The 26,553-nt window shown below is 41.6% G+C and overlaps 2 protein-coding genes across 2 annotated transcripts; one reads left to right on the top strand and one right to left on the bottom strand.

Annotated features, from left to right (window-relative positions):
* Positions 1 to 2,721: 2,721 nt before the first annotated feature.
* On the bottom strand, positions 2,722 to 13,759 carry XB996620.L (provisional ortholog of chromosome 1 open reading frame 198 L homeolog). Its single transcript, XM_018234894.2, has 4 exons — positions 13,272 to 13,759; positions 9,050 to 9,100; positions 5,674 to 6,276; positions 2,722 to 4,172 (listed from the first exon to the last, which is right to left on the bottom strand). Exons 1-4 carry the CDS (start codon positions 13,614 to 13,616, stop codon positions 4,116 to 4,118), a joined length of 1,056 nt encoding a protein of 351 aa, XP_018090383.1. The 5' UTR covers positions 13,617 to 13,759; the 3' UTR covers positions 2,722 to 4,115.
* A 204-nt stretch (positions 13,760 to 13,963) lies between these two features.
* tfb1m.L (transcription factor B1, mitochondrial L homeolog) lies at positions 13,964 to 26,425 on the top strand. Its single transcript, NM_001086381.1, is given in 8 exon segments — positions 13,964 to 14,035; positions 17,914 to 18,051; positions 19,606 to 19,757; positions 20,086 to 20,194; positions 21,718 to 21,869; positions 23,137 to 23,256; positions 24,602 to 24,729; positions 25,526 to 26,425. Coding segments are annotated over 7 exon segments (1,035 nt in total). The 5' UTR covers positions 13,964 to 14,035; positions 17,914 to 17,918; the 3' UTR covers positions 25,767 to 26,425.
* Positions 26,426 to 26,553: the final 128 nt, after the last annotated feature.

Genomic DNA, 26,553 nt, shown 5'->3' on the forward strand with positions numbered 1-26,553 from the left:
CAGAATTCTGCTGAAGCAGCACTATTAACTGATGTGTTTTGAAAAAAACAAGTTTTCCCATGACAATATCCCTTAAAAGAAGTGACAGAATAACACTTGGACCAAACCATATAATAATAATGTGCCACCTGCTATCCAATGTAGGTCACGTGTAAGGGGCATTTAAGGCGTAGCATAGAACTATAATATATTTTTTTTTTTTAAATTTGTGAAAGAGAAAATAAAGCCAAGATTAAACATTGTTTCTTTAGTATTAGGCTGTGGCACTTGCATTACAGATCCTAAGAGGAAGTGCTATTTCCTATTCTGGGGTTATTGCATGCCCAGTATACAGTATGTTATGTACTCGTGAGTAGGCACAAAAGAAGAAGGTACTTGAGGGGTTTCAGTGGCCATTGTAACAAAGGCATAGAGCTGCTGGCCGGCCTTATGCTTTAATACAAATGAACGAATACTATTGGCTTTACTTTCTCTTAACACTGCGACGTTCAAAATGAAAATGTAAAATGTGTGCACTGACTAAATTGACGGAACCCTGGAATTCTGGGCAAATCAGCACCACAGACATGGGTATTAAGGACAAAGAGGTATAAACCCTGAACTCCAAACCTGAGATTTGGCCAATGACTTTGCCTTTTCCTAGTCACCATTGGCTTGAACCTAATGGCACGTTAGAGACTGTTCCTTAAACTGCAGAATGGAATGTCTCAACAATGTTTATTTGAATGTTTCGGGGGAATTCTTTAAACAGATGGGTGAGTTCTTTAGCTTCCGATTGCTCCGGGGTGCAAGTGCTTGAGTAGTAATGGAAGCAAAATCAAGTCAATGGGCTGCACTCTAAACCTTGCAGATTAAAAAAGGTGCAGAGCTCACCCAATGCCATTCTTGCGACTAGTACAGGTATGGTATTTGTTATCCAGAAAGGCTGTCTCCCGTAGGCTCCATTATAATCAAATAATCCAAATCTTTAAAACTAATTTCGATTTTCTCTATAATAATAACACAATACAGGTGTTAGATCCGTTATCTGGAAAAAGGCCCTCTGACATAGACTCTATTTTATCCAAATAATCCAAATGTTTAAAAATGATTTACTTTTCCTCTGTAATAATAAAACAGTGCCTTGTACTTGATCCCAACTAGGATATAATTAATCCTTATGGGAGGCAAAACCAGTAGACTCAAGGTATGGAGATTCAAATTACAGAAAGATCTGTTATCTGGAAAACCCCAGGTCCCGAGCATTCTGGATAACAGGTCCCATGTCTGTACTTGCGTCACCCCAAGGTGCCAAGGCTATATTTATATATATATATAAATATATATCTATCTCCCTATTTTCCTGATATTTCTTTCTACTGTTTAGTGTTGCTTTCACTTACTTATATAATGTAAATACAATCTATTTTACCACTAGGGGCAGTGAAAAAGCACCGGCAGAGAAAGCGTTACGCTGAGATCCTTGACAAATGGCACTGCTGCAAATTCATTAATCATCCCACTGGTCTGGTGAGCTGACCCAGCAGCACTTGAATGGCCAAAGTATCGGCTTGCATGGCTTTACCGCATTCCGACATGAAGAGTGCCAAGGAATACCGACCAGAATTAATCGGTATGTCTGTTTAATGTAAAAAAAAAGTATCTTTCCTTCATCTAAATACCTGTATCCCAGGTAGTGTTTTATTGTTCTTTAGTGCACAGAGCCACTAAGATTCACCTTAAAGGGTGGTTCACCTTTAAGATGACTTTTAATACAGGTATAGGATTTGTTATCCAGAAAGCTTTGAATTACGTTAAGGCTGTCTCCCATTGTAATAAAATAGGGATGCACCGAATCCAGGATTCGGCCTTTTTCAGCAGGATTCGGATTTGGCTGAATCCTTCTGTCCCGTCGAACCGTATCCTAATTTTCATAAGCAAATTAGGGTCGGAGAGGGAAATTGCGTGACTTTTTGTCACAAAACAAGGAAGTAATGTTTTTCCCTTCCCACCCCCAATTTGCATATGCATAATTAGGATTCGGCCGAATTCAAAATAGTGGATTCGGTGCATAATTAGAATTTGCTTTTGCAAATTAGGATTCGGTTCGGCCAAATCCAAAATAGTGGATTCGGTGCATCCCTATAATAAAATAATTCAAATGATTAAAAAGGATTTTCTTTTTCTGTGTAATAATAAAACAGTCGCTTGTACTTGATCCCAACTAAGATATAATTAATCCTTATTGTAAGCAAAACCAGCCTACTGGGTTTATTTCATGTTTACATGATTTTCTAGTAGATTTAAGGTATGAAGATCCAAATTATGGAAAGATCAAATATGCAAAAAAAAACCCAGGTCCTGAGCATTCTGGATAATGGATCCCATACCTGTATCTTGTCTCTGTCCTTTAGATTAGTCGCCCGGCGACAAATCTTTTCTCTTCGGGGCGACTAATCTCTCCAAACTGCCTCCTGCCGGCGAGAATGTAAATCACTGGCTGGATGGCACTCGGATTGCTTTGATTTCCGAAGTCGCCCGAAGTTTCCTCGTGAGGCAACTTCGGAAAACGAGTATTCACTGCTTAAGGTATCCAATAAGAATAAGGGGAATGTGAACATAAATAAAGGGTCCTTTGTATAGTGTTTCTAGTCGTCGAAGAATAGCGCATTGTTTGCCATTGCTATATAAATCTCCACTTACTTGCACCTGCCAATGGGAATGATACACAATGAGATTTAATTTGTGATCACAATGGCAGCACAATGCAAAATGTTGCTTCGTATACAGCTAAATGTGACCTTTGTCTGCCTTCATCTAATGAATAAATAAATGCTTCTTTTTTTTTTGTGCTTTGGCAAAGGAATTTCTCTTCCTGCCCATGAATTTCCCTAATGCAATAGTTACTAAGCTAAAATATCTCTGCACGTAGCAATATCTCAATGTGCTCTAGAACAAGCAGTGTGATAGCAATGGGTGCTCATACTATAGTATTCTAAGGCCACTGCCACAGGGAAGCTTGGAATTCTTGGCCAAGCCAGAAAAGAGGAGGCCTCCCATCAGCCTGTGATTGAGGTTACTGGTGAAACCAGATCAAAAGGAGGTCCTACAGTGATAAAGGAGATGGCCTTCATGTGCTTGGGGTTATTGGCCAACCTAGAAAAAGAGGTGACTATCCATGTAGTGATTGGGCAGATGGCCTACTTCAACACATGTTTTTGGGGGTTCCTGGCCAACTCAGATCAAGAGGAGGTCCCAGAGGAAGCCTCCTGGATAGGACACCACCACACCAGAGGTGACCGGCCAAATCATGGCATCCATAAGAACGTACTTGGAGTTTTTGGCCAAGCCAGAAAAGAGGAGGCCATGCCGTGATTGAGGAAATGATCTTCATCTGTATGTGCTTGGGGTTATTGGCCAACCTAGAACAAGAGGCAACCATTGCTGCATGCAGTTATTGGGCAGATGCTCTACATCAACATGTGTTTTTGGGGGTTCCTGGCCAACCCCGATCAAGAGGAAGCCATACATCAACACAGTGGTTCAGGCAACAGTCCTGTCACCTGTTTTACACAGGTTAATGCAACCTGGTGTTCTTCACTTGTGAAACTCACCCTGTATGCAGCCGTCTCCATTTTACCTTCATGAAGAATGAAGACCCTGTACTATATGGAGTGTTGATTACATCTCTGAGAAATCTCTATGGAAATATCCCGGCCAATGGAAAATGTAGCAGGTGCTTGCGTGTATAACTGTCAATATCAATGATTGATTGTCAACCTTGTTTGGAGGAGGTCCATAGAACCGCATGCCCTCTGCTGGGATCCTTATGTAAATACAGACAGATGCAGGAAAGCCCAAGAAATTTTAAAAAAATCATAGGGCCACACACACAGTTTAAAGAAACAATATTAGTTTGTCCGTCTTCAAAATGACTATGTAACATGGCACTTATACCCTCTAAAAAGCTTGACCTTACCATAAACAAGACTTACAATTTCATATTGGAACACAAAGAGTAGACAGAAGCAAGGGTACAGTTGCACAAAGCCCTGTGTCAGGAGCTGGAGGAATAGAAAGGTTGCAGAGCCCCAGACATCAATCGATAGCTGCCCTTCAGCAGGGTGCCCTCGTCGTTACCAGTTGTCTAGAAAGTCAAACCCGGTCTTCAGCAGGGCGCTGCTCGTATTGATCTGTAAAGGGGAAATAAAAGGCCGTTCAATACATGGGCTCCAAAGAGAAGGATTCTAGTCTTTTCATTTCATATGTGAAATGGGTTGCCCAGCTGTGCATGGATATCCACTGCTGAAATGATCCTACCAGCTGAGTGCTGGAGCTCCTGGTGCTTAAAGGACATGTAAAGGCAAAAAAATAAAATCCAATTTGAAAAAGAAAAAAGAAATCTTATCTCCAATATACTTCGAATAAAAAATGTGTACCGTTTTTGTAAGAAACCTGACTGTATGCAGTGAAATCCTCCCTTCATTTACTCTGACTGCTGCGGATAGGAAACGTCAGATGGTCCCTAACTGCTCTGCAGGGAAACTGATCATACTTTCAAACGGCAGGGGGAGCCTCCCACCTTACTTCCCAGAACTCTAGCAGCTTTGTTTGTTTCCCTGTAGAGCAGCCGGCGACCGTGTAGAGATTCGTATCCACAGACCCAGTGCAGTCTGCATATTCTGATCATTAATCAGTCTTGCTGTATGGCCTTCTATGGCTGAATTTATTTGACTTGTGCTGTTTTGATAATTTATGACGCTCCCTAAACTTAACCTCACAACAGAAGCCCAGACCACACTGAGCATGTGCACAGTCTTGGTTTGCAAAGATGTTTAACAGTTACAAGATGGTGACCCCCTGTGGCCAACTTTGAAAGCATAAATCATTTGTTTGATTAGGCTTGTGGTGCAGTAAGTTTATGTTTAGTATACAAAGTACAGCATTTCTAGCATTATTCTATTTTAGACTTTAGTTCCCCTTTAAGGTCCCCATACACAAGCAGATTTAAGCTGCTGACAGATGAAGTCGGCAGCTTATTGGGCGTTGAATGGGCCTTCCTTGATAGATATCTGGCCAAAAGTCAGCCAGGTGTCGATCTGGCAGGTTAAAAATCCAATTGGATTGAAAACCGCATTAGTTTGTTAATGGGGTCCTTGACCGCCTGTATGGTCAACGTTGTGATCCGATCATTGGGCCTTCGGCTCAGCCCAATATCGCCCACCTCAAGGTGGGCGTATTGAAGAAAGCTTCGATCATTTGGCGATGGCCACCTTTACTGCCACCTAAACTTACCTGAGCTGAAAAGTCCAGTCTTTGGCCTACCAACTATAACTCTCACTTCCCCCCGGCAGCCTTCCACACTTGGGACATCTAAACAACTCCAAGTCAGACAGGCTGTATAAGCCAGCTCTAACCAATAGCAATCTGACTTTAGCAGTTATCTCTCTCTCCCCTGAGAACTTACAGGCACTTGTAGGGTGAAGTCAACTGGAGGTAGAGTGATGTCAACTGGGGGTAGGGTTTAGTCTATTGGAGGTAGGCTTCTATTTGTCTCAGCTGACTTGATAGTGATAATTGATAATTCACAACTGTTTGTTTTGCCTTCAAGAAGTACTAAGCTCCAGCCTACCTTGAGGGTTGAGGACCCCCGACCTCCTCATGTAATTAGTTTCCAGTAGGACATACACATACCTGTGAAAATAGTTGAGGTTCTGTTGAGACAGCTGCTTCAGGCTCCGGTTCTTTGGGTGCTGGGGCAGGCAGTGGTGGGACTGCTGGCTCCGGGAGAAAGACATCATCTAAAGTGCTGACAGATGGGCGACTCGCCTGAGCTTTATTGGACTCCAGACTAAAAGAGGGCAGGCTGAAGTTGGTGGTCTTTGGCTGCTTGGTCACCACCGGAGGCTTCTCTGTTTTCTCTGGTTTGACCTCTTCCTTTTCCTTCTGGAAGGAATCTTGCCTGCAGTAACTGGGAAGGGGCTTCTCTCCCTTTTCCAAAGACTTGATCTGGCTCGGAGTTAACGAGGGGAACTCGGACTGAGAGTCGTCGATCTTCGAGCGTTCCAAGTTTATTTTCCAGAAGGCCGACTCTTCTTCTTTTCTTACTGGAGTGGAGGTGTCGGAATTGAGGGTCTTGCCAGCTGGCGTTGCTTTGGCTTGTTGGTTTCCAAGAGGGGATTTAATATTCTGGACGCTGGGGACGGAGGGTTTGGGGGTTTGCTTCTGCTCGGCCTGTGCTGGGGTGCTGGCGCAATCTTGAATAGACATGGAGGCAATGCTAAAATCCATCTGGCTCTGTAATGCAAAACCAAACTGCTGATCAAATATAAATGTCATAATAATAATGTAAATACACTAGCAATGCAATACTGCTAGCAATGCAGTGACGTCACTGTACTTCTACGGAGAGCTTTGGAAGACTGGAGCGTGCGGAGAGAAAGGAAGCAAATAAAACAGACTTAATTTTAACCTTTCCTTGTCCTTTAACCTAAAGAACCTTTCTTGGCATAAAGGCGCAAATGTTATAGGTCTGACGTGACTTATGGAGCCAGACTGATGGGCACAGAGTCGCATCAGAAAAGCCACCTACCTGTACATCTATATAACAGAGTATTGTAAGCAGCAGTCCTGTCCTGCTTTATGGCTGAGATTCTAGCTATCTGAATAACAGAGCATTCTGTCCCAGTGTCTGCACAGATCCTATCTGATCCCCATTGTAAGCAGCAGTCTTGTCCTGCTTTATGGCAGCTGAGATTCTAGCTATCTGTATAACAGAGCATTCTGTCCCAGTGTCTGCACAGATCCTATCTGATCCCCATTGTAAGCAGCAGTCTTGTCCTGCTTTATGGCAGCTGAGATTCTAGCTATCTGTATAACAGAACATTCTGTCCCAGTGGCTGCACAGATCCTATCTGATCCCCATTGTAAGCAGCAGTCCTGCACTGCTTTATGGCAGCTGAGATTCTAGCTATCTGTATAACAGAACATTCTGTCCCAGTGACTGCACAGATCCTATCTTATCCCCATTGTAAGCAGCAGTCCTGTCCTGCTTTATGGCAGCTGAGATTCTAGCTATCTGTATAATAGAGTATTCTGTCCCAGTGGCTGCACAGATCCTATCTTATCCCCATTGTAAGCAGCAGTCCTGTCCTGCTTTATGGCAGCTGAGATTCTAGCTATCTGTATAACAGAGTATATATCTTTACTTCACAGCAGTATTATAAGCCCATGGCTGGATTAAGCAGCAGAGCAAGTCAGATAAGAACTAAGGCAAAGGAAGCAACGCCATGGGAGTTAAAGTTTTCCAGTATTAAATAGAGGCAGAAACATTAATATTAAACATTTGGAAATGCTGGGGAGATCACAAAGGCAGATAAAACAATTATTTTCCGCTTACACAAGAAAAGAGGCAGTTTTGGGCCCATAACCTAGGAGCTGAAAAATTAACATACATGCTATTGGGGGGGAATTCAGTAACATTTCCTGGACGGAAACAGTGCAGGTATTGTATTAGTTATCTGCAAACCCATTATCCAGAAAGCTCAATTACAGAAAGGCAGCCTCTTGAAAACTCCATTTTATCCAAAGGTTTAAAATGATTTCTTTTTTTCTGTGTAATAATAAAACAGTCAATCCTTATTGGAAGCAAAACCAGCTTTATTTCATATTTACATGATTTTCTAGTAGATGAAGATCCAAATAGCAGAAAGATCTATTATTCGGAAATCCCCAGGTCCAGAGCATTCAGGATTACAGGTCCCATACCTGCACAACAGACACTATATCATGGGCAGTAGTTGGTGAGATGAGTAGTTCAGCACTAGTGATATGAAGTGTATCATGGGGCATTGAAGACTCCGTATAATCCAAAATAAATATAATTTATTAAGGACTTCATCCATCTCTATGCACAGAAATCGGATGTGTCGGCTCAGCAAATATCGCTTGATTAAGAGAAGCCATTGGCCAGCAGTTCCTTTGTGCTCAGGAGGGCCGGGAGGGGGAGACTATTTTTACATGTTATTCAGTGCAGAGGAATGCATGCTATGTAACAAGCACAGCCGCAGGAATGTAGAATAGCTGGGGGAAGGAATCCGACTCCTTGTACCTGAAAAGTCTCTCTGAGATTGGAAAGCACAAGAGCACCTCTGAACTCACTGGGGTTAATTAACACTTTCATGACTTGTCCTTCTATTCTGACATAGTAAATTAGGTTGAAAAAAAGACACACGTCCATCAGATTCAACCTTAAAGATGTCGCCCGTGAACTCCGATACACTGAATCTGCAACGAGGGGTAAGTAAAGAGTTAGGGGCATTTACCTAGGGTAACACCTAAGCAGGGAGGAGGTCTATGATGGTTAGGGGATTTTAATATAAAGGGTTTGGTTCTCCTTTAAGTCTTTATATAACCTCTACCTTGTAAGGGTTTTAGCCTTTTCTATTCTGCCATTTTTAATCCCCGAAATTCAGAATTCCAGGATCAATGGAGTACAGTGTGAAAAGTAACACCGCTTTATCCTAGGAAACTGCAAATACAATTAACTTATTAGGTTTTCATAATACAGGTAATGGGACCTGTTATCCAGTATGCTCGGGACCTGGAGTTTTCCAGTTAACAGATCTTTCCGTAATTTGGATCTTCATACCTTAAGTCTACTAGACAACAATGTAAACATTAAATAAAGCCAATGGGCTTGTTTTGCCTCCAATAAGGATTAATTATATCTTAGTTGGGATCAAGTACAAGCGACTTTTATTTTTACACAAAAAAAATAAATTATTTTTAAAAATTTGGATTATTTTGATAAAATGATACCTATGGGAGACGGGCCTTACCAGATTTGGATCTTTCTGGATAATATGTTTCCGGATAATGGATCTCATACATATAAACATATATAGATTAAAAAATAAATATATATATATATATATATATATATTTGCAGTCTAAATAATGAAGCGCTTGTGCAGACGAGTAAACGAGGGAAAGCTGATTGGTGCTCGGTTATTATCCCAAGCTCCCAGCCAATCAAATTGATCATTAAATAACTTTATATAAAACTTACTTTTGTCTCCCAGGAGAAAGGAGCAGAGTGTTCATCCTGCCAAGTGATGTCCTGGAAGAGAATAAAGAGACTTCATAACATGACCTGAAACTCACTGGACACCATACAACTAGAAGTGACATTTTTTAGTAGAGTGTGACATCATTATAACCCCAGCAGTGATGTCATCCAAGGGCAGGTGAAAAGGAGAAGTGTGGCATTACCTGAACATCCAAGTGGGCACTTGGATCTGACCAAAGGCAGTGTAAGTAAGTGGAGATTGACTATTAGGTTCATTGTATGTCACTGGATAATGACAATCAGGTCGGTAAATGTAGTTTCTTATCCTAATGTGGACAGCACCTTGACCCATTACTGTCTTGAGCCAAAGCACAACAAGAGGCCTGGTTTTCTGCCCAGCCATTGCCTGTACATATCACACATTCATAATATTAGCAGTGTAAAATTGCAAATATCATGAAAACAAAAAAAAAAGTGCAGAAATGCCAAGAAGTGCGTGGGTATATATTCCCTTTAAGCAAAGATGTCCTCTAAATCCCATCCCAACCTTCTCTCTCTCTCTCTCTCTCTCTCTCTCTCTCTCTCTCTATATATATATATATAAATAAATATCTGGCTGCAGTTGTGTTTATACAAAGTAAAGAATGATTGGCTCATGTTTTGTGTTGATATTATAGAGGCAGCTGGAATTTTCCATCACATTCTTCATTATTTCCTGAAATATATATCAGATCCCTGTGCGAGGCGGGAGCTGTATAAAGGGGGTCCCACTCTGGGGGTCTTCAACTGTTGTTAAAGGGGTTATTCACCTTTAAATAAACCTTTAGTATGATGTAGAGAGGGATATTCTGAGAAAATTTGCAATTGGTTTTCATTTTTTATTACTTGGGGTTTTGACTTATTTAGCTTTTTATTCAGCAGCTCTCCAGTTTGCAATTTCAGCCAGCTGGTTGCTAGGGTCCAAATTACCCTAGCAACCATGCACTGATTTGACAGACGGGAATAGAAGAGACCTGAATAGAAAGAGGAGTAATAAAAAGTAGCAATAACAATAAATTTGTGGCCTTACAGAGCATTTGTTTTTTTAGATTGGGTCAGTGACCCCCATTTGAAAGCTGGAAAGAGTCAAAGAGGAAGAAGGCAAATAATTAAAAACTATACAAAATAAACAATGAAGACCAATTGAAAAGTTGCTTAGAATAGACCATAACATTAAAGTTAACTTAAAGGTGAACCACCACTTTAACCCTTCCCATGCTGCTCATTGAAGCCAGTGGAGCCTGAGAAAATGATTTAGAGGGATTCCATTCTGGAGTGAGAAGTAGAAAGATTTTTTCCGGGTGGCTGGACTGTGTCACCAGCATGTCGTTATCTATGGGGGACACGGCTGCCAAGAATTTTCCTGCAAAATCCAGGTTTCCGTGGAAATATTAAAATCCCATCAATGGAAATGATATAGGTCTGCCCCAGACTTTCCCCCCCTAAGGAGTTACTACTTGTTCTGACTTCTGAAACAATGTAGCGGGAGTAATTGGATTATCAAGCCTGAAGGAACACCAACTACATTACTGCAAACCGGTATGGGACCCGTTATCCAGAATACTCTGGACCTGGTGTTTTCCGGATAAGGGATCTTTCTAAAATTTGGATCCTCATACCTTAAGTCTACTAGAAAATCATATAAACATTAAGTAAACCCAATAGGCTGGTTTTGCTTCCAATAAGGATTAATTATATCTTAGTTGGGATCAAGTACAAGCGACTGTTTTATTATTACACAGAAAAAGGAAATCAGTTTTAAAAACTTTGGATTATTTGGATAAATCTATGGGAGATTCCGTAATTTGGATCTTTTTAGATAATGGGGGTGGGGTCACTGACCCAATCTGAAAACAAATGCTCTGTAAGGCTACAAATGTATTGTTATTGCTGCTTTTTATTCCTCATCTTTCTATTCAGGCCTCTCCTATTCATATTCCAGTCTCTTATTCAAATCAATGCATGGTTGCTAGTGGAATTTGGACCCCAGCAACCAGATGGCTGAAATTGCAGAGCTGCTGAATAAAAAGCTAAATAACTCAGAAACCACAAATATTAAAAATTGAAAACCAATTGCAAATCGTCTCAGAATATCCCTCTCTGCATCCTACTGAGATATCCCTTGGGAATATGTTGAAGAATGCTGCAAACTAGTCCAGCAATACTACTATGGGAGGTTTATATCCCCTTTAAACACCCAAAGGCGACTGTGTGTGCCCAGTGACGCCAACGCAATAAGAGAATGAGGCTTCTGTTGGGCAGGGGGTGTCTCTGATCTCATTTCATTAGTCACCCCCCTTGTCTGAGCTTCTCCGTTGAATCAGGAAGACGTCAGTGGAACGTCAATGTATTAAGAGCGGGTCAGTGGCACCAGAACAATTTGCCCTTTATTTCCATGTGATGCTCCTTAGCCCCGCCCCCTGAGCAGAAGATTGTCTGCCACTGTCTCTACCGTCTCTATTCTATTCTACCCTCTCAACTCTCGTCTGTGCCTGACAGCAGCCTGCCTTCAGCTGGACAATCCCGCCCATAAAGATGCTCCAACTGCCCCATTCTGTCAATGCTTCGAGTCTGTGATAGACTTTCCTTACACCTATTGGTGTGAACATGTTTTCAGCCCAAAATCTGTCCCCCGTCAGTGGCTGAATTGGGTGCTTCCTTTCAATTTACGTTTGTCTGTTCTAGAACGGCTAATTTTAAGCATCCTTTCATTTGGTCTTTTTTTATTTCTAATTGTTTTTTTGTTTTTTTAAAGGGGTTCTTCACCTTTGAGAACTTTTAGTACAATGTAGAGATTGATATTCTGAGAGAGTCCTGCAGCGGGTTACCTGCAAAAACCAGGTCGCGGGTCGGCCGCAGGTCTTCTCAATAGCGATTTTTACTCTTTTTTATTTTCCCTGATCACGCCTACTTCCGATGATGTCACTTCTGGTTTACAATGACAGCACTTCCTGCTCCTTGATGGTCAGCGGGTCCAGGTTGCGGATAAGGTCGGGTAGCGAGTCCAAGCGGGTAAGAATACGGGTCCTGGCTGCAGATTGCAGGTACGGGTTCCAAAAAATGGACCTGTGCAGGACTCTAGTCTGAGACAATTTGTAATTGGTTTTCCTTTTTTATTATTATTAAAGGTTTCGGAGTTATTTCGCTTTTTATTCAGCATCTCTCCAGTTTGCAATTTCAGTCATCTGGTTGCTGGGGTCCAAATAACCCTAGCAACCATGCATTGATTTGAATAAGAGACTGGAATAGGAGAGGGCTGAATAGAAAGACGGGCGATGGATTGGGCAGGTTAAAAAATCCCGTCGGATCGCGGCTGCATCTGTGCGTTGATGCGTCTGACCGCCTGTATTCGATGCATTAAGATACGATTGTTGGGCCCTAGGGCCCGCGATTGGATCAGCCCGATATCGCCCATTTCAATGTGGGCATAGGGGAGAGATCCACTTGTTTGGCCACCTTTACAGAGCATTTGTTTTTTTAGATGGGTTTAGTGACCTGAGTAGAAAGAGGAGGAATAAAAAGAGTAACAATACATTTGTCACCTTATACAGATGTTTTTTTTTTTTAGATGGGGTCAGTGACCTCCCATTTGAAAGCTGCAAAGAGTTAATATATATTGAAGGTGGCCATACACGGAGAGATCCGCTTGTTTGGTGAAGTCGCCAAATGAGCGGATCTCTCTCCGATATGGGTGGGCAATATTGGGTTGATCCGATCGTGAGCCCTAGGACAGATCGCGGGACAGCATCAACAAACAGATGCGGCCGCCTGGATTTTTTGTCCCATCCGATTGGCCAGATCTCGATCGGGGAAGCCCGTCGGGGGGGCCCCATACACGGGCCAATAAGCTGCTGACTTGGTCTGTCAGCAGCTTTTATCGGCCCGTGTATGGCCACCTTTAGACCAATTGAAAAGGTGCCTAGAATTAGCCCTTCTACAACATCGAATAAAATGAAAACTACAGGGTAAGTAAAGGCTAGTAGTAACAATAAGACTGGGCCTGGGGGAAGGGGTTTCTCTAGTGTCACCATATTGTTTGTTATAGAAAACGATTCACCCCCACTGGGCAAGAGGTTGTGCAGCAGCTATGATCGATTCCGCTATGATTGATTCAGCAGCACAATTGGGTTCTAGTCGCACTACAACTCCCAGCATCCCCCGGGCGCCACACCAAGGTAATTACCTCCTCGCCGAAGTGCACCACCTTCTGGCCGGTGTGGAGCTTGAGCACGGGGTAACAGGGCAGCGGCTGGGAGTCGCCAGTGACTCGGTGTAGCGCGTAACGAGCCCGGAGCTGCGGATCCACCATGTGCCGATCTATGGCCTCCTCCTGCTCCCGCGGCTCCATCCGATCCCAGTCCGACCCGTAGCGCTGCTTCAGCCGCTCCTTCTCCTGCATGATCTTCCGGGCCATGGGGTTGAGCGACGAGAAGTAGTTGAAGCGACTCCGCTCCTTCTCATCCAGGGGCCGGTTGCCGGACATAGAGGCGGTGCGGGCGGCAGCGATCGCCGCGGCCATAGAAGCCATATCCCCCCCCTTGAGCCTGGCTATTACTGACTCTCCCTCAGCTGCTGCACCCGGACAGGGAAGGAAGGCGGGGCCTTGCTCGTCCCGTCCCGCCTCCTATGGCACGCCTATCTCGTTTGGAATAAGCAAGTACCGCCCCTGCTAACTCACTGTCTCAAGACACGCCCATTCAGTAAGCACCGCCCTTTCACTGGGGCGTGACTCTATCCCTGTCTTCTACGGAACGCCCCTCTAGCGCTGCACTGGAGAGAAGGGCGGGGTCTGCACCCAGAGTAACCCAAGTTCCTGTCAAAATAAGCGACTGCGGATTGTCCGTTCTGGCTCCCTGTAGCTGGAGTACAACACAAGGTCACGTGGCCGGAAGTAGCGTGGGAAGCTGTGAGGTACAATGCTGTAAGGGGAAGAGTTTTCTGCAGCTGGTAAGTGGGTTGTTGTGTGTTATACATGGTCCTTATTATGGGTAAAGCTGGTTAGAAAGAGTCACTGTCATTGACACTCCCATGATGCTCAGCGACGCCCCCTGATATAAGTGACACTGTCATGTTTGCTCTTTCTTTTTGTTGCAAAGGGAGAGCCATGGGAGACAGCAGCTTGTTACTCTCCCCCTGACTCACTTTATAGGGTTGCTCACCTTCAAGCAACTTTTTGGTTTCAGATAATTCACCAGAAATAAAGACTTTTTCCAACTCTATTTGTCATACTGTTTTCCAATGCTGAAGTTTAAACGTGGTGTTTTCCACCTTCTAAAGCAGCTCTGTGAGGGGGTCGCCGACCCTGTAAACCGAACCAAATTGATACATTTAGGGGCAGATTTAGCAATGGGGGTCGAAGTGAAAATTCGAAATAAAAAATGTTGAATCTCAAGCTATCTTTTGTGTACCTCGACTAGGGAATAGTTCAAATTTGAAAAAAATGTGACTATTGAAATTTATCATGTACTGTCTCTTTAAAAATTCAACTTCGACCATTCTCCATCTGAAACCTGTTTTAGCCTATGGGGGACCTCCTAGAAGCCATATGGAGTCAATTGGTGGACTATGAAAAATCAAAGTTTATTTTATTTTTTTCTTAAAATATTTCGAATCGAATACAATTTTACTTCGATTCGAATGATCGAATACAGCCTATTTTTTTAAATAAATTTTGATTGGTCTTTTTTCATTTGGATTTCGAAGTTAAGGGAGTTCAAACAAACTCCTATTTGGAATTCGACCCTTGATAAATCTGCCCCTTAGGGTAAGGTCACACCTGGAGATTCGAGGAGATTTAGTTGCCCCGCGACTAATCGCCTCTTCTTTGGGGCGACTAATCTTCCTGTACGGCTTCTGCCTGCTAGAATGAGAAATCACCTGCGGCGTGGTATTCGGGGAGCTTTGTTTTCTGAAATCGCCCAAAGCGTTTTCCAAAGTCGCCCGAAGTTTCCTCTTGAGGAAATGAGATTTCTCATTCAGGCGGAAGACAGAGGGAAGTTGTACGGGGAGATTAGTTGCCCCAAAAAAGAGGCAATTATTCGCCGAGCGACTAAATCTCCCCGAATCTCCCAGTGTGACCTCACCCATACTTGATACATTTCTTATCTTTGTCCCTGCTGAGCAGAATCTCGGGTTTCATTACAGGCAGCTGTTAGGCTAAGGCCACACTAGGCGATAGCGCCGCGATTTGCCTCGCTAGGCGATTTCGAGCGACAATAGAAAAAAGATCGCCGCGCGTGTTTTTACGCTGGCGATTTTTCGCGATTCCCCATAGACGCCAGCGCAAAAGTTTCCCCAGCGATTGCGGCTTAAAAGTCGCGGCGAAAAGTCGCCGCGAGTCAAATCGCGGCGCTATCGCCTAGTGTGGCCTTAGCCTTAGAATTGATACAATAGTTGCTGATACTCCAGAGATGCTGCTGAGAAATGTATCAACTAAATGTTGCAAAATTGTAACAGTTCAGAACCTGCACCCGAATTACTAAACTGCCAGACTCAAACACCAGAGACACCAACATTCAACTTTAAACTTTGGTTTTGGAAAAATAAAAAATAATTTTTTTTTTTAAATTAAAACAATACATAAAAAAAAACGAAATCTTTACTAGTGTTTTTACTAAACAAGTTCTATTTTTTTTTATTGAAAAAATATACTGAGATAATCAAGCACTGCCCATTTCTAGCAGGTTAGAGTGTCTGGGCTCCAGTTAACTGATATGTTTAACATTGTACAGAACAATCTCCTTCTAATAATCCAGTTAATTGACTTGTTTATTTGAATATAGAACAATCTACCCCACCAATTCACTTAATTAATATGTTTAACATAATACAGAACAATGTCGTTCTAATGAATAAGGGTGAAATACACAATGTCACCCTCTCTATCCAATTTATACTTATCGTTGCCAGACATTTGGGACAATTGCATTTGTTCTACCTTAAAGGGATTCTGTCATAATTTTTCTGATGTAGTTTTTATTTCTAAATGACACTGTTTACACTGCAAATAATTCACTCTACAATATAACATTTCATTCCTGAACCAGCAAGTGTATTTAGTTGTAATATTGGTGTGCAGGTCATTTTGCCTGGTCATGTGATTTCAGAAAGAGCCAGCACTTTAGGATGGAACTGCTTTCTGGCAGGCTGTTGTTTCTCCTACTCAATGTAACTGAATGTGTCTCAGTGGGACCTGAATTTTACTATTGAGTGTTGTTCTTAGATCTACCAGGCAGCTGTTATCTTGTGTTAGGGAGCTGTTATCTGGTTACCTTCCCATTGTTCTTTTGTTTGGCTGCTGGGGGGTGATATCACTCCAACTTGCAGTACAGCAGTAAAGAGTGACTGAAGTTTATCAGAGCACAAGTCACATGACTGGGGGCAGCTGGGAAACTTACAGTATCTAGCCCCATGTCAGATTTTAAAATTAAATATAAAAAAATCTGTTTGCTCTTTTGAAAAATGGATTCAGTGCAGAATTCTGCTGGAGTAGCGCTATTAACTGATGTGTTTTGAAAAAAACACGTTTTCGCATGACCATATCCCTTTAATAGGTGGGATCTAAATGCCCCAATTTACCCTCCACTGGCCATTGTGGTGGTTGTTGCCCAGCATTGCTTGCCCTACTACTAGTGCTTAGACATGAGGAGGCTTTTTTATGGGGCTTTGATAACAATTAATGGGGGTAATGTGGTGTCACTTTTTTGGGGCAGACATAGTCAAATCCCTCAAAGCTCACAATATCCAAATCATATCCAAAACTTCTAGTGAAATATTGAAAACAGAGGATTTTTACAAACTCCCTATAGTGGGAATACCTGAAGATTTTTCCCTTGACAATATTTTCAAGTTTATGGATTCAGACTTTGCTTAAAGGGGTGGTTCACCTTTAAGTTAATTTTTATTATGTTATAGAACGGCCAATTCTAAGCAACTTTTCAATTGGTTTTCATTATTTATTTTTTTATAGTTTTGTAGTTATTGGCCTTTTTCTTCTGAATCTTTGTAGCTTTAAAATGAGCGTCGTTAACGTACTTCTAAAAAAGCAAATGCTCTGTAAGGGTAAGGGCACATGGGGAGATTCGGGGAGATTTAGTCGCCTGGCGACTAATCGCCTCTTCTTCTGGGCGACAGTCCTCCCCGCCGGCTATAATGAGAAATCGCCAGTGGGACGGCACTTCGTTTTCCGAAGTCGCCGAAGTTGCCTCATGAGGAAACTTCAGGCGACTTTGGAAATCGAAGCACTGTGAGTGCCATTGCGCTGGTGATTTTTCATTATAGCCGGCGGGAAGGTAGGGGAAGGCAGTTTGGGGAGATTGTCGCCCAGAAGAAGTGGCGACTAGTCCCCAGGCGACTAAATCTCCCCGAATCTGCCCATGTGCCCCTACCCTAAGGCTATTGTTACTTTTTATTACTGATCCTTTTAATCAGGCCTCTCCTATTCATATTCCAGTCTCAATGCATGGTTGCTAGGGGAATTTGGACCCTAGTTACCAGATTGGTTAATATGTAAATTGAAGAGCTGCTGAATAAAAAGCAAAATAACTCAAAAACCACAAATAATAAAAAATGAAAACCAATTGCAAATTGTCTCAGAATATCCCTCTCTACATCATACTAACAGTTATCTCAACCCCTTTAATATTTAGGGGAGTGTATGGTTTAATTTGTGTATCTGCACCATTACTTATTCACCGTTCATCCTTGGGTTGATGTTTATCGGCACCACTACAAAATACTCATTCAGTTCTCAGAAGAGAAGGCAATGTTCTATTTAAAAAGTAGGAATCCATATAAATATTCATTGTACAATGCTTACGTTCCAGAAATCATGGCTACTCCAGGAGCGCTGGCCAAGTTTCGACTGCCCCCCTTACCAACCATTGGGGAAATCGTCAAACTTTTTAATCTACGGGCAGAAAAGCAGCTGTCTCAGAATTTTCTCCTAGATCTAAAACTTACAGGTTGGTTCTTTTTTTTTTAGAATGTTATTGTCTATGTCTGTGCATGATTACACTGGTGAATCCAGAAAACAGTAGAGCAGTGAATTCAGTGAGGAAACACTATATATAGCTAAAGGTGGCCATAGAAGTATCAACTACGATCTTTCTTGGAAAAGATGTTTCCAAGAAAGATGGTTGGTTCCAATACACACGTGTAGAGCTGAATCGTTAGATATACAGAGAGAAACAATAGAATTCTACCTGTATCTGACCGTTCAGCACTAACAATGGCCGATGTTCTGGAGCCTTGAAAGACGTCTGATCAAAATTTTCCGTCCAGCCTGATGGACGAGCCGACTGATATCCAAGTCTTCTGCAGATATTTGTCGACTCCCACGTACACTCACCGAATATTGTAGGAAAATTAGTTACATATGATATTATCGGTGTGTCTTTGGTGAGGAGAATTAAAGTTTAAAAGTAAGCCTTATCAGAAAGGTCTATATAAATACACCAGTAAACCCTCAAAGTAATGCTGCTCTGAGTCCTCTGTCAAAAGAAACAACACATTTCTTTCCTTCTATTGTGTACCCATGGGCTTCTGTATCAGACTTCCTGTTTTCAGCTTAAACCTCCAGGGCTAGGGCTTGAGCATGCTCAGTTTGCTACTCTCTCACCTCCCTTCTCTGCTGTAATCTGAGCCCAGAGCTATAAGTGAGCAGGGAGAGACTCAGGCAGGAAGTGATGTCACAACAAGCTAATATGGCAGCTGCTATCATAAACAATCAGAGAGAGCTTCTAGAGCTGTATGGTAAAACATTCTGCAGAATAAATATAGCATTCTAGCTTGCACTATTGCAGCTAATCTATTGGCAATAAAATGCCTCCGTAGCTTTCCTTCTCCTTTAAATCTCATTCAGTTTAAAGGATACTGAAAGGATGAAGGGATTACAGTATATACAAGGAACATAAGATCACATAGCTAATCTTATTTTACAGGATATTTCAAGAATAACTAAGATTATTATTTAAAGGAGCAGCAAACTCAAAAGTTAAAAAACCCCTACCCTTCCTCCTCCCTCCCCCAAGTGTTACCTTTGGGCAAATGCCCCTAAGTCGTTACTTACCCCTCTGTGCAGATTCTGTCCAGCTGAGTTCACAGGCGCCATCTTCTTCTCTTCGGTAATCTTCGGAATGAGACTGGCGGATCGGCGCATGCGCAGTTTGAGCAATTTTCTGTTTCGTGACAACTGCCAAAGCGCTGGTCTCATTCCGAAGATTACCGAATCGGCTGAAGATGGCGCCTGTGAACTGCAATGCCTGAATCTGCACCGAGGGGTAAGTAAAAAGTTAGGGGCATTTGCCTGGGGTAACACTGGCTGGAGGGAGGGGGGCCTCTGTAGGGTAGGGTTTTTGGGTTTGCTTCTCCTTTAAAGCCTTTCAGCTGTCAATAAATGATATCTTCTAACAGACTGAGGACGCTGGGAATTGTAGTTAAAACAGTTTACAAGCCTTTCGTTCCGTCTCTGCTGCCTTTTCGGCTCCCGTACATGAACGTCGGCTTTTTGTTTTCAGATAAAATTGTGAGACGAGCAGGAAATTTACAAAATGCTTACGTGTGTGAGGTTGGCCCTGGCCCAGGGGGGATCACGAGATCGATTCTAAATGCTGGGGTTGAAGAGCTTCTGGTGGTGGAAAAAGACACCCGGTTTATCCCTGGGCTTAAGGTGAGCAATATATGAGAAGCTGATGTTGGAGATTTTTCACTGATCAATCAAATGTGACTGACCAGAAATCGCACAGACTTCTAGTCCTCTCCCCTTGTATTTCACACTGTAAATCCCTTCTCCGAAAAACAAGGATATTATTAGGGATATTGGAAGTACAACAGACAGCATTGTGCACTTGAACAATTATTATGTATATTTGACTTCGACAGCAACGTCAAGACCACCGGTTGTTTTAACCCCAAGTTTGTTGTATGGATTAAAAGTGCTGCCGTTCTACAAAGAACTAAGGCATGGGTGCTCCTTGACACTTCTTTTTGTTCAGCAGATGTTAAACGAAGCATCTGGCGGAAAAGTAAGAACCGTACACGGGGACATTCTCACGTACAGGATGGACAGAGCGTTTCCCAAACATCTAATAAAAAGCTGGGACGATGGTAAGCTGCAGCGCTGAGTGCCAGTGTACATTGTCGTGCTGATTGCCCTTTACGTGTATTGTATATTTTTATTAAAAAGTACAGCTAAATGAAATATGCTCTATTTTATTCTCTTTACACAGGCAGTAAAATGTGAGGTTGTAGCTTGTTTTTTTGTATTAGTGGGAGTTGTTCCCTCAGACATGCTCAGAAGATTTCTTCTCCATATCTTTGAAAAGTAATGAATATGCTTTAAATAAAGGGTAGTTCGTTATATCCTAACATCCTTATCATTTACAGTAGGGGGTACATTATCCCTTATAAAACATGAGTGATACTCAGAGTTCCCTGTATAACTCAGCCTGTAGCCTTGTGCCTTTATATGGTCACAGAACAACCCCTCAGTGACTTCTTATATCCTTATCATTTACAGTAGGGGGTACATTATCCCTTATAATACATGAGTGATACTCCGAGTTCCCTGTATAACTCAGCCTGCAGCCTTGTGCCCTTATATGGTCACAGAACAACCCCTCAGTGACTTCTAATATCCTTATCATTTACAGTAGGGGGTACATTATCCCTTATAATACATGAGTGATACTCCGAGTTCCCTGTATAACTCAGCCTGCAGCCTTGTGCCTTTATATGGTCACAGAACAACCCCTCAGTGACTTCTAATATCCTTATCATTTACAGTAGGGGGTACATTATCCCTTATAATACATGAGTGCTACTCAGAGTTCCCTGTATAACTCAGCCTGCAGCCTTTTGCCTTTATATGGTCACAGAACAACCCCTCAGTGACTTCTAATATCCTTATCATTTACAGTAGGGGGTAAATTATCCCTTATAATACATGAGTGATACTCCGAGTTCCCTGTATAACTCAGCCTGCAGCCTTGTGCCTTTATATGGTCACAGAACCCCTCAGTGACTTCTAATATCCTTATCATTTACAGTAGGGGGTACATTATCCCTTATAATACATGAGTGATACTCAGAGATCCTTCTATAACTCAGCCTGCAGCCTTGTGCCTTTATATGGTCACAGAACAACCCCTCAGTGACTTCTAATATCCTTATCATTTACAGTAGGGGGTACATTATCCCTTATAATACATAAGTGATACTCAGAGTTCCCTGTATAACTCAGCCTGCAGCCTTGTGCCTTTATATGGTCACAGAACAACCCCTCAGTGACTTCTAATATCCTTATCATTTACAGTAGGGGGTACATTATCCCTTATAATACATGAGTGATACTCAGAGTTCCCTGTATAACTCAGCCTGCAGCCTTGTGCCTTTATATGGTCACAGAACAACCCCTCAGTGACTTCTAATATCCTTATCATTTACAGTAGGGGGTACATTATACCTTATAATACATGAGTGATACTCAGAGTTCCCTGTATAACTCAGCCTGCAGCCTTGTGCCTTTATATCTTTATATATTACATTAGGGGTTATGCTATTCCCTACACCTGGGGCACAATCTTTTGTTTCAGCTTTAAACCAAGTAATCTTATTTCTTTTTCTTTCAGAGCCTCCTAATGTGCATATAATTGGGAATCTGCCTTTTAGTGTCTCAACTCCTCTGATCATTAAGTGGTTGGAGCAGGTCGCAGACAGGACTGGTCCGTTCACATATGGAAGGACACAGATGACTCTGACGTTCCAGCAGGAAGTTGCGGAGGTAAAGATTAAGATAGAGAAGTAACAAGGACGGAACCTGCGCTGTTAATGCAAACGACACTTCAATTTTCTTGGAATTTGGATTGAGACCAAGGGTCTTAACTGGAATAAAGGAAACATCATTCGGAAAGAAGCATGTGAAAGCATGAATGGATTTTTCTATGAATAAAGTGACGCAGTTGCTATGTAGGAAAATACTTTAGGGACAGAGGAGACCCATTATGAATTTAAAGGGGAAAAATGTAATTTTAATATAAAGCTTCATCATACTGAAATAAGAAACTTTCTAAATACAATTAATTGTTCTGTACTGTTTCTGAAATAATCAAGTTTATCTTCACCATTCCTCTCTCAGCATCTGTTTCTCTTCATTCTCTCTTCATTCAGCAGTTGGGTGTCAGATATTCAGTGACAGTTAGATCCAATATATCTTATAGGGGGGGATTCCTTTCATAGAAGATGTATTAGAGCTCAGTCTATTAAAATCACCAGACATCATGTCTCTCTACATGCAGGATTTGTGCAAAAGGCAGTTATTTTGTTAGATTTTGTTTGTACTGGGATCAGTTATATGAGTGAGCTCTAATACATCTGCTAGGAAAGGAGCCCCCCTATAAGATATATTGGATCTAACTGTCAATGAATATCTGACACCCAACTGCTGAATGAAGACAGAATGAAGAGAAACCAATGCTGAGAGAGGGATAGTCAACATAAATGTGATTATTTCAGAAATGATGCAGAATATTTTATTGATTATATTTAGAAAGTTTCTTATTTCAGTATGCTGAAGCTTATATTAAATAGAATAAGGCTAGAAATGCTGTATTTTGTATACTAAACATAAACATGAACTTACTGCACCACAAGCCTAATCAAACAAATGATTTATGCTTTCAAAGTTGGCCACAGGGGGTCACCATCTTGTAACTTTGTTATACATCTTTGCAAGACCAAGACTGTGCACGTGCTCAGTGTGGTCTGGGCTGCTTAGGGATCGTTATAAATGATCAAAACAGCACAAGTCAAATAATATCTGCCAGAAGCCGATACAGCAAGACTGATTAATAATCAGAATATACAGACTGCACTGGGTCCTGTGTTGTCATGTAATCTAATGTGGATTTTATAGTTTTTGTATTGTTTAATACAAACTTTCTCCAACTCTGCAGAACCAGTGGCTGCAGCAAAATAATCCTCCAGAATCCCAGTTTATCTGTTTTTCATCTCCTCCATAACGGTTCTGCTTATTTTTCCCATTTCCACAGCGCCTGACCGCGAGTACAAAGAATAAGCAGCGCAGCCGTCTCTCTATCATGTCCCAGTACCTCTGCAATGTAAAGAACTGCTTCACTATTCCTGGCCGGGCCTTCATTCCAAAACCCAAGGTGCATATAGTTTGCTGTGAATGTAAAGGGGGACTGTCTTCCTCACTAGCAGCTGCCATTGGTTTCAATAGTAGGATAACACTTTGGACACCCCTCGGGGATTGTCCAGGAAGGCTCAGAACATTGCCCTATCTTGTATGTACAGTAAGTGAGCCTAATACATCACTTTCCCCCATATGTAATATAAGGCACTAAGTTTGCCTGGGAGCAGTAACCCATGGCAACCAATAAGATACTTGCATTTAAACAGTAGATTCTACCTGTTGATTGGTTGCTAGGGGTTACTACCCATGAGCAAACTTAGTGCCTTTTATTACATAACCCAATTTGTGTCCCAGCCAAGTTTTGATTGTGCTTTTTATATATTACTGTATTAAAGGGGTTGTTCACCTTTAAATTAACTTTAAGAGGCACATTTATTAAGGGTTGGATTTCAAATTCATGTGGTTTTTTTTTTGGTTTTTTTTTAAACTCACATGAATTCAGTTTTACTCGAAATTCGATTATTTGATTATTTATTAAAAAAATCGAATATGTAAAATTCTGACTAATTTTACTGAATTTTACTTTTGCCTAGAAGATGTATTAGAGCTCACTCTTTAAAAATCACCAGAAATCATGGGGTATATTTATCAAAGAGTAAAGTTAATAGTGATGTTCCGCCACTAGAGTGAAATTCCGCCACTTTCCATTCATTTCTATGGGATTTTAAAAGGCGTATTTATCAAAGGGTGAACTTTCACTTTCACCCATTGATAAATATGCCATAAAATCCCATAGAAATGAATTGTGACCATGCAGAATTTCACTCTTTGATAAATTTACCCCATGTCTCTCTACATGCAGGATTTGTGCAAAAGGCAGTTATTTTGTTAGATTTTGTTTGAACTGGAATCAGTTATTTGAGTGAGCTCTAATACATCTGCTAGGAAAGGGAGACCACCTATAAGATATATTGGATCATTCATCTGACACCCAACTCCTGAATAAAGAGAAACAGATGCTGAGAGAGGAATAGTGAAGATAAACCTGATTATTTCAGAAACAATGCAGAATATTTAATTGATTGTATTTAGAGAGTTTATTGCTTCAGTATGAGGAAGCTTATAATACATTTAAATTTTTGCGTTAGTTCCCCTTTCACCGTTAGGGATTAAAGGATCAACAAACTGTAGTAGCTTACTCTGGGGACAGGGATTTTTAACTCCACAGACCTGACATTATTATAATTGGCCCGTGAATATGTGTTACGTCAGCAAACGGCCCTGGTACCTAGGGAAGAGATGGACAACAAGGGGCTGTATTAAAACGATTGCAAACTTTTGTTTCGCTCCCCTGCTTTAAGGTTGATGTCGGAGTTGTGCATCTCACCCCTTTTGTACAGCCGAAAATAGAACAGCCATTCAAGCTGGTTGAAAAAGTCGTTCGATGCATCTTCCAGTTCCGGCGAAAATACTGCCACCATGGAGTTTCGTAAGTAAATAGTCTTGTTATTTAAATGATCACTTTGGCATCACCCGGGGGGAACCATGTTTGTTTGGTTGACTTGGAGGCCTTAAGTAGAAGTTTAGCCTCCCAAGTATATCAAGTTTAGGATGTGAGAATTCTTGAAAGCACCTTTTCTCGCTAAACTCTTGTTATTGTTCTTAAAGGGATTCTGTCATGATTTTTATGATGTCGTTTTTATTTCTAAATGACACTGTTTAAACTGTGAATAATTCACTCTACAATATAAAATCTCATTCCTGAACCAGCAAGTGTATTTAGTTGTAATATTGGTGTGTAGGTGCATCTCAGCTCATTTTGCCTGGTCATATGCTTTCAGAAAGAGCCAGCACTTTAGGATGGAACTGCTTTCTGGCAGGCTGTTGTTTCTCCTACTCAATGTAACTGAATGTATCTCAGTGGGACCTGGATTTTACTATTGAGTGCTGTTTTTAGATCTACCAGGCAGCTGTTATCTTGTGTTAGGGAGCTGCTATCTGGTTACCTTCCCATTGTTCTGTTGTTAGGCTGCTGGGGGGAAAGGGAGGGGGTGATATCACTCCAACTTGCAGTACAGCAGTAAAGAGTGATTGAAGTTTATCAGAGCACAAGTCACATGTCTTGGGGCAGCTGGGACACTGACAATATGTCTAGCCCCATGTCAGATTTCAAAATTAAATATAAAAAAATCTGTTTGCTCTTTCGAAAAACAGATTTCAGTGCAGCACTATTAACTGATGCATTTTCCCCATGACAGTATCCCTTTAACATTCTTCTTTTGTAGAATCCTATTTCCCGAAGAAATCCGCATACAACTGACAGAGCAGATGCTAAGGTTAGCCGACGTGGATCCGACGCTGCGTCCCATCGAACTGACCATGACTCACTTTAAAAAACTCTGCAACGTGTACAGGGAGATGTGCGACCAGAATCCCCATCTGTTTTCTTACAACTACAGAGAGGAGCTGAGAATGAAAAAGCTGCAGGGCAAAAGCACAGAGGAAGAGGAGGACTTATTGCAATAAATAAAAGGACTAGTTGCTCTTGTATTTTGCTTCATACAGGTCAGTTGGATTTAAAGGTACAGGATAAGTTCCTTTGTAGGTCGTTATATTTTCGGGCAGGGTGATCGTTACAGGGCTCTCTACTTACACAGGATTCAGGATATGTTAGAAAACAGTTGGCTTGACGCACTGTATGAGCATTGAAAAGGCGCAATACATGAATTAAAGGGGAACTCTGGCTTCCAAAGCAAAATGTGATAAAGAGACCCACATAACACAGAAACCCCTAATATATTCATCACAGTTACCTGTTTCTTCAAAAAGTATGAATAAATGCCACTTTTCTATGCTGAAATCCAGCTGTTTAACAGTATCTGCATCATTTGAAATCCTGGCAGGGAAGGAGGGACTAAATACTGATGTAACACACACACACAGCTTACAGAGAGCATGCAGGAACTACATAACCCACAATGCATTGCACAGTGATGTTTTTTTCCTTAGTGAAATCACATGTGCAGGGAATTGTGGGGTTTGGAGGATGCAGGCTGAGGACAGATGGCTGTTGATACAAAGTAACAGTAGTCAGCCAGCTCAGCAAAGTAGTCAGACAGATGAGCAGGAGAGCAGGGGGCTAGGCTTAGGGAACTGTTCCAAACCATTAAAAATCATGAAAAGTCTGCATATTTTTTAATTGATGTATATTGCAATGTAGCTTGAAATTATGTTTACTTTTCAAAAGGCTTAAAGGAGATCTAAAGCCTAACTAAAGAAGTAGGTAGAAATGTTGTACATTATGTTTTGTGCT

Source organism: Xenopus laevis, chromosome 9_10L (genome assembly GCF_017654675.1).
Source record: "Xenopus laevis strain J_2021 chromosome 9_10L, Xenopus_laevis_v10.1, whole genome shotgun sequence".
NCBI lineage: Eukaryota > Metazoa > Chordata > Amphibia > Anura > Pipidae > Xenopus > Xenopus laevis.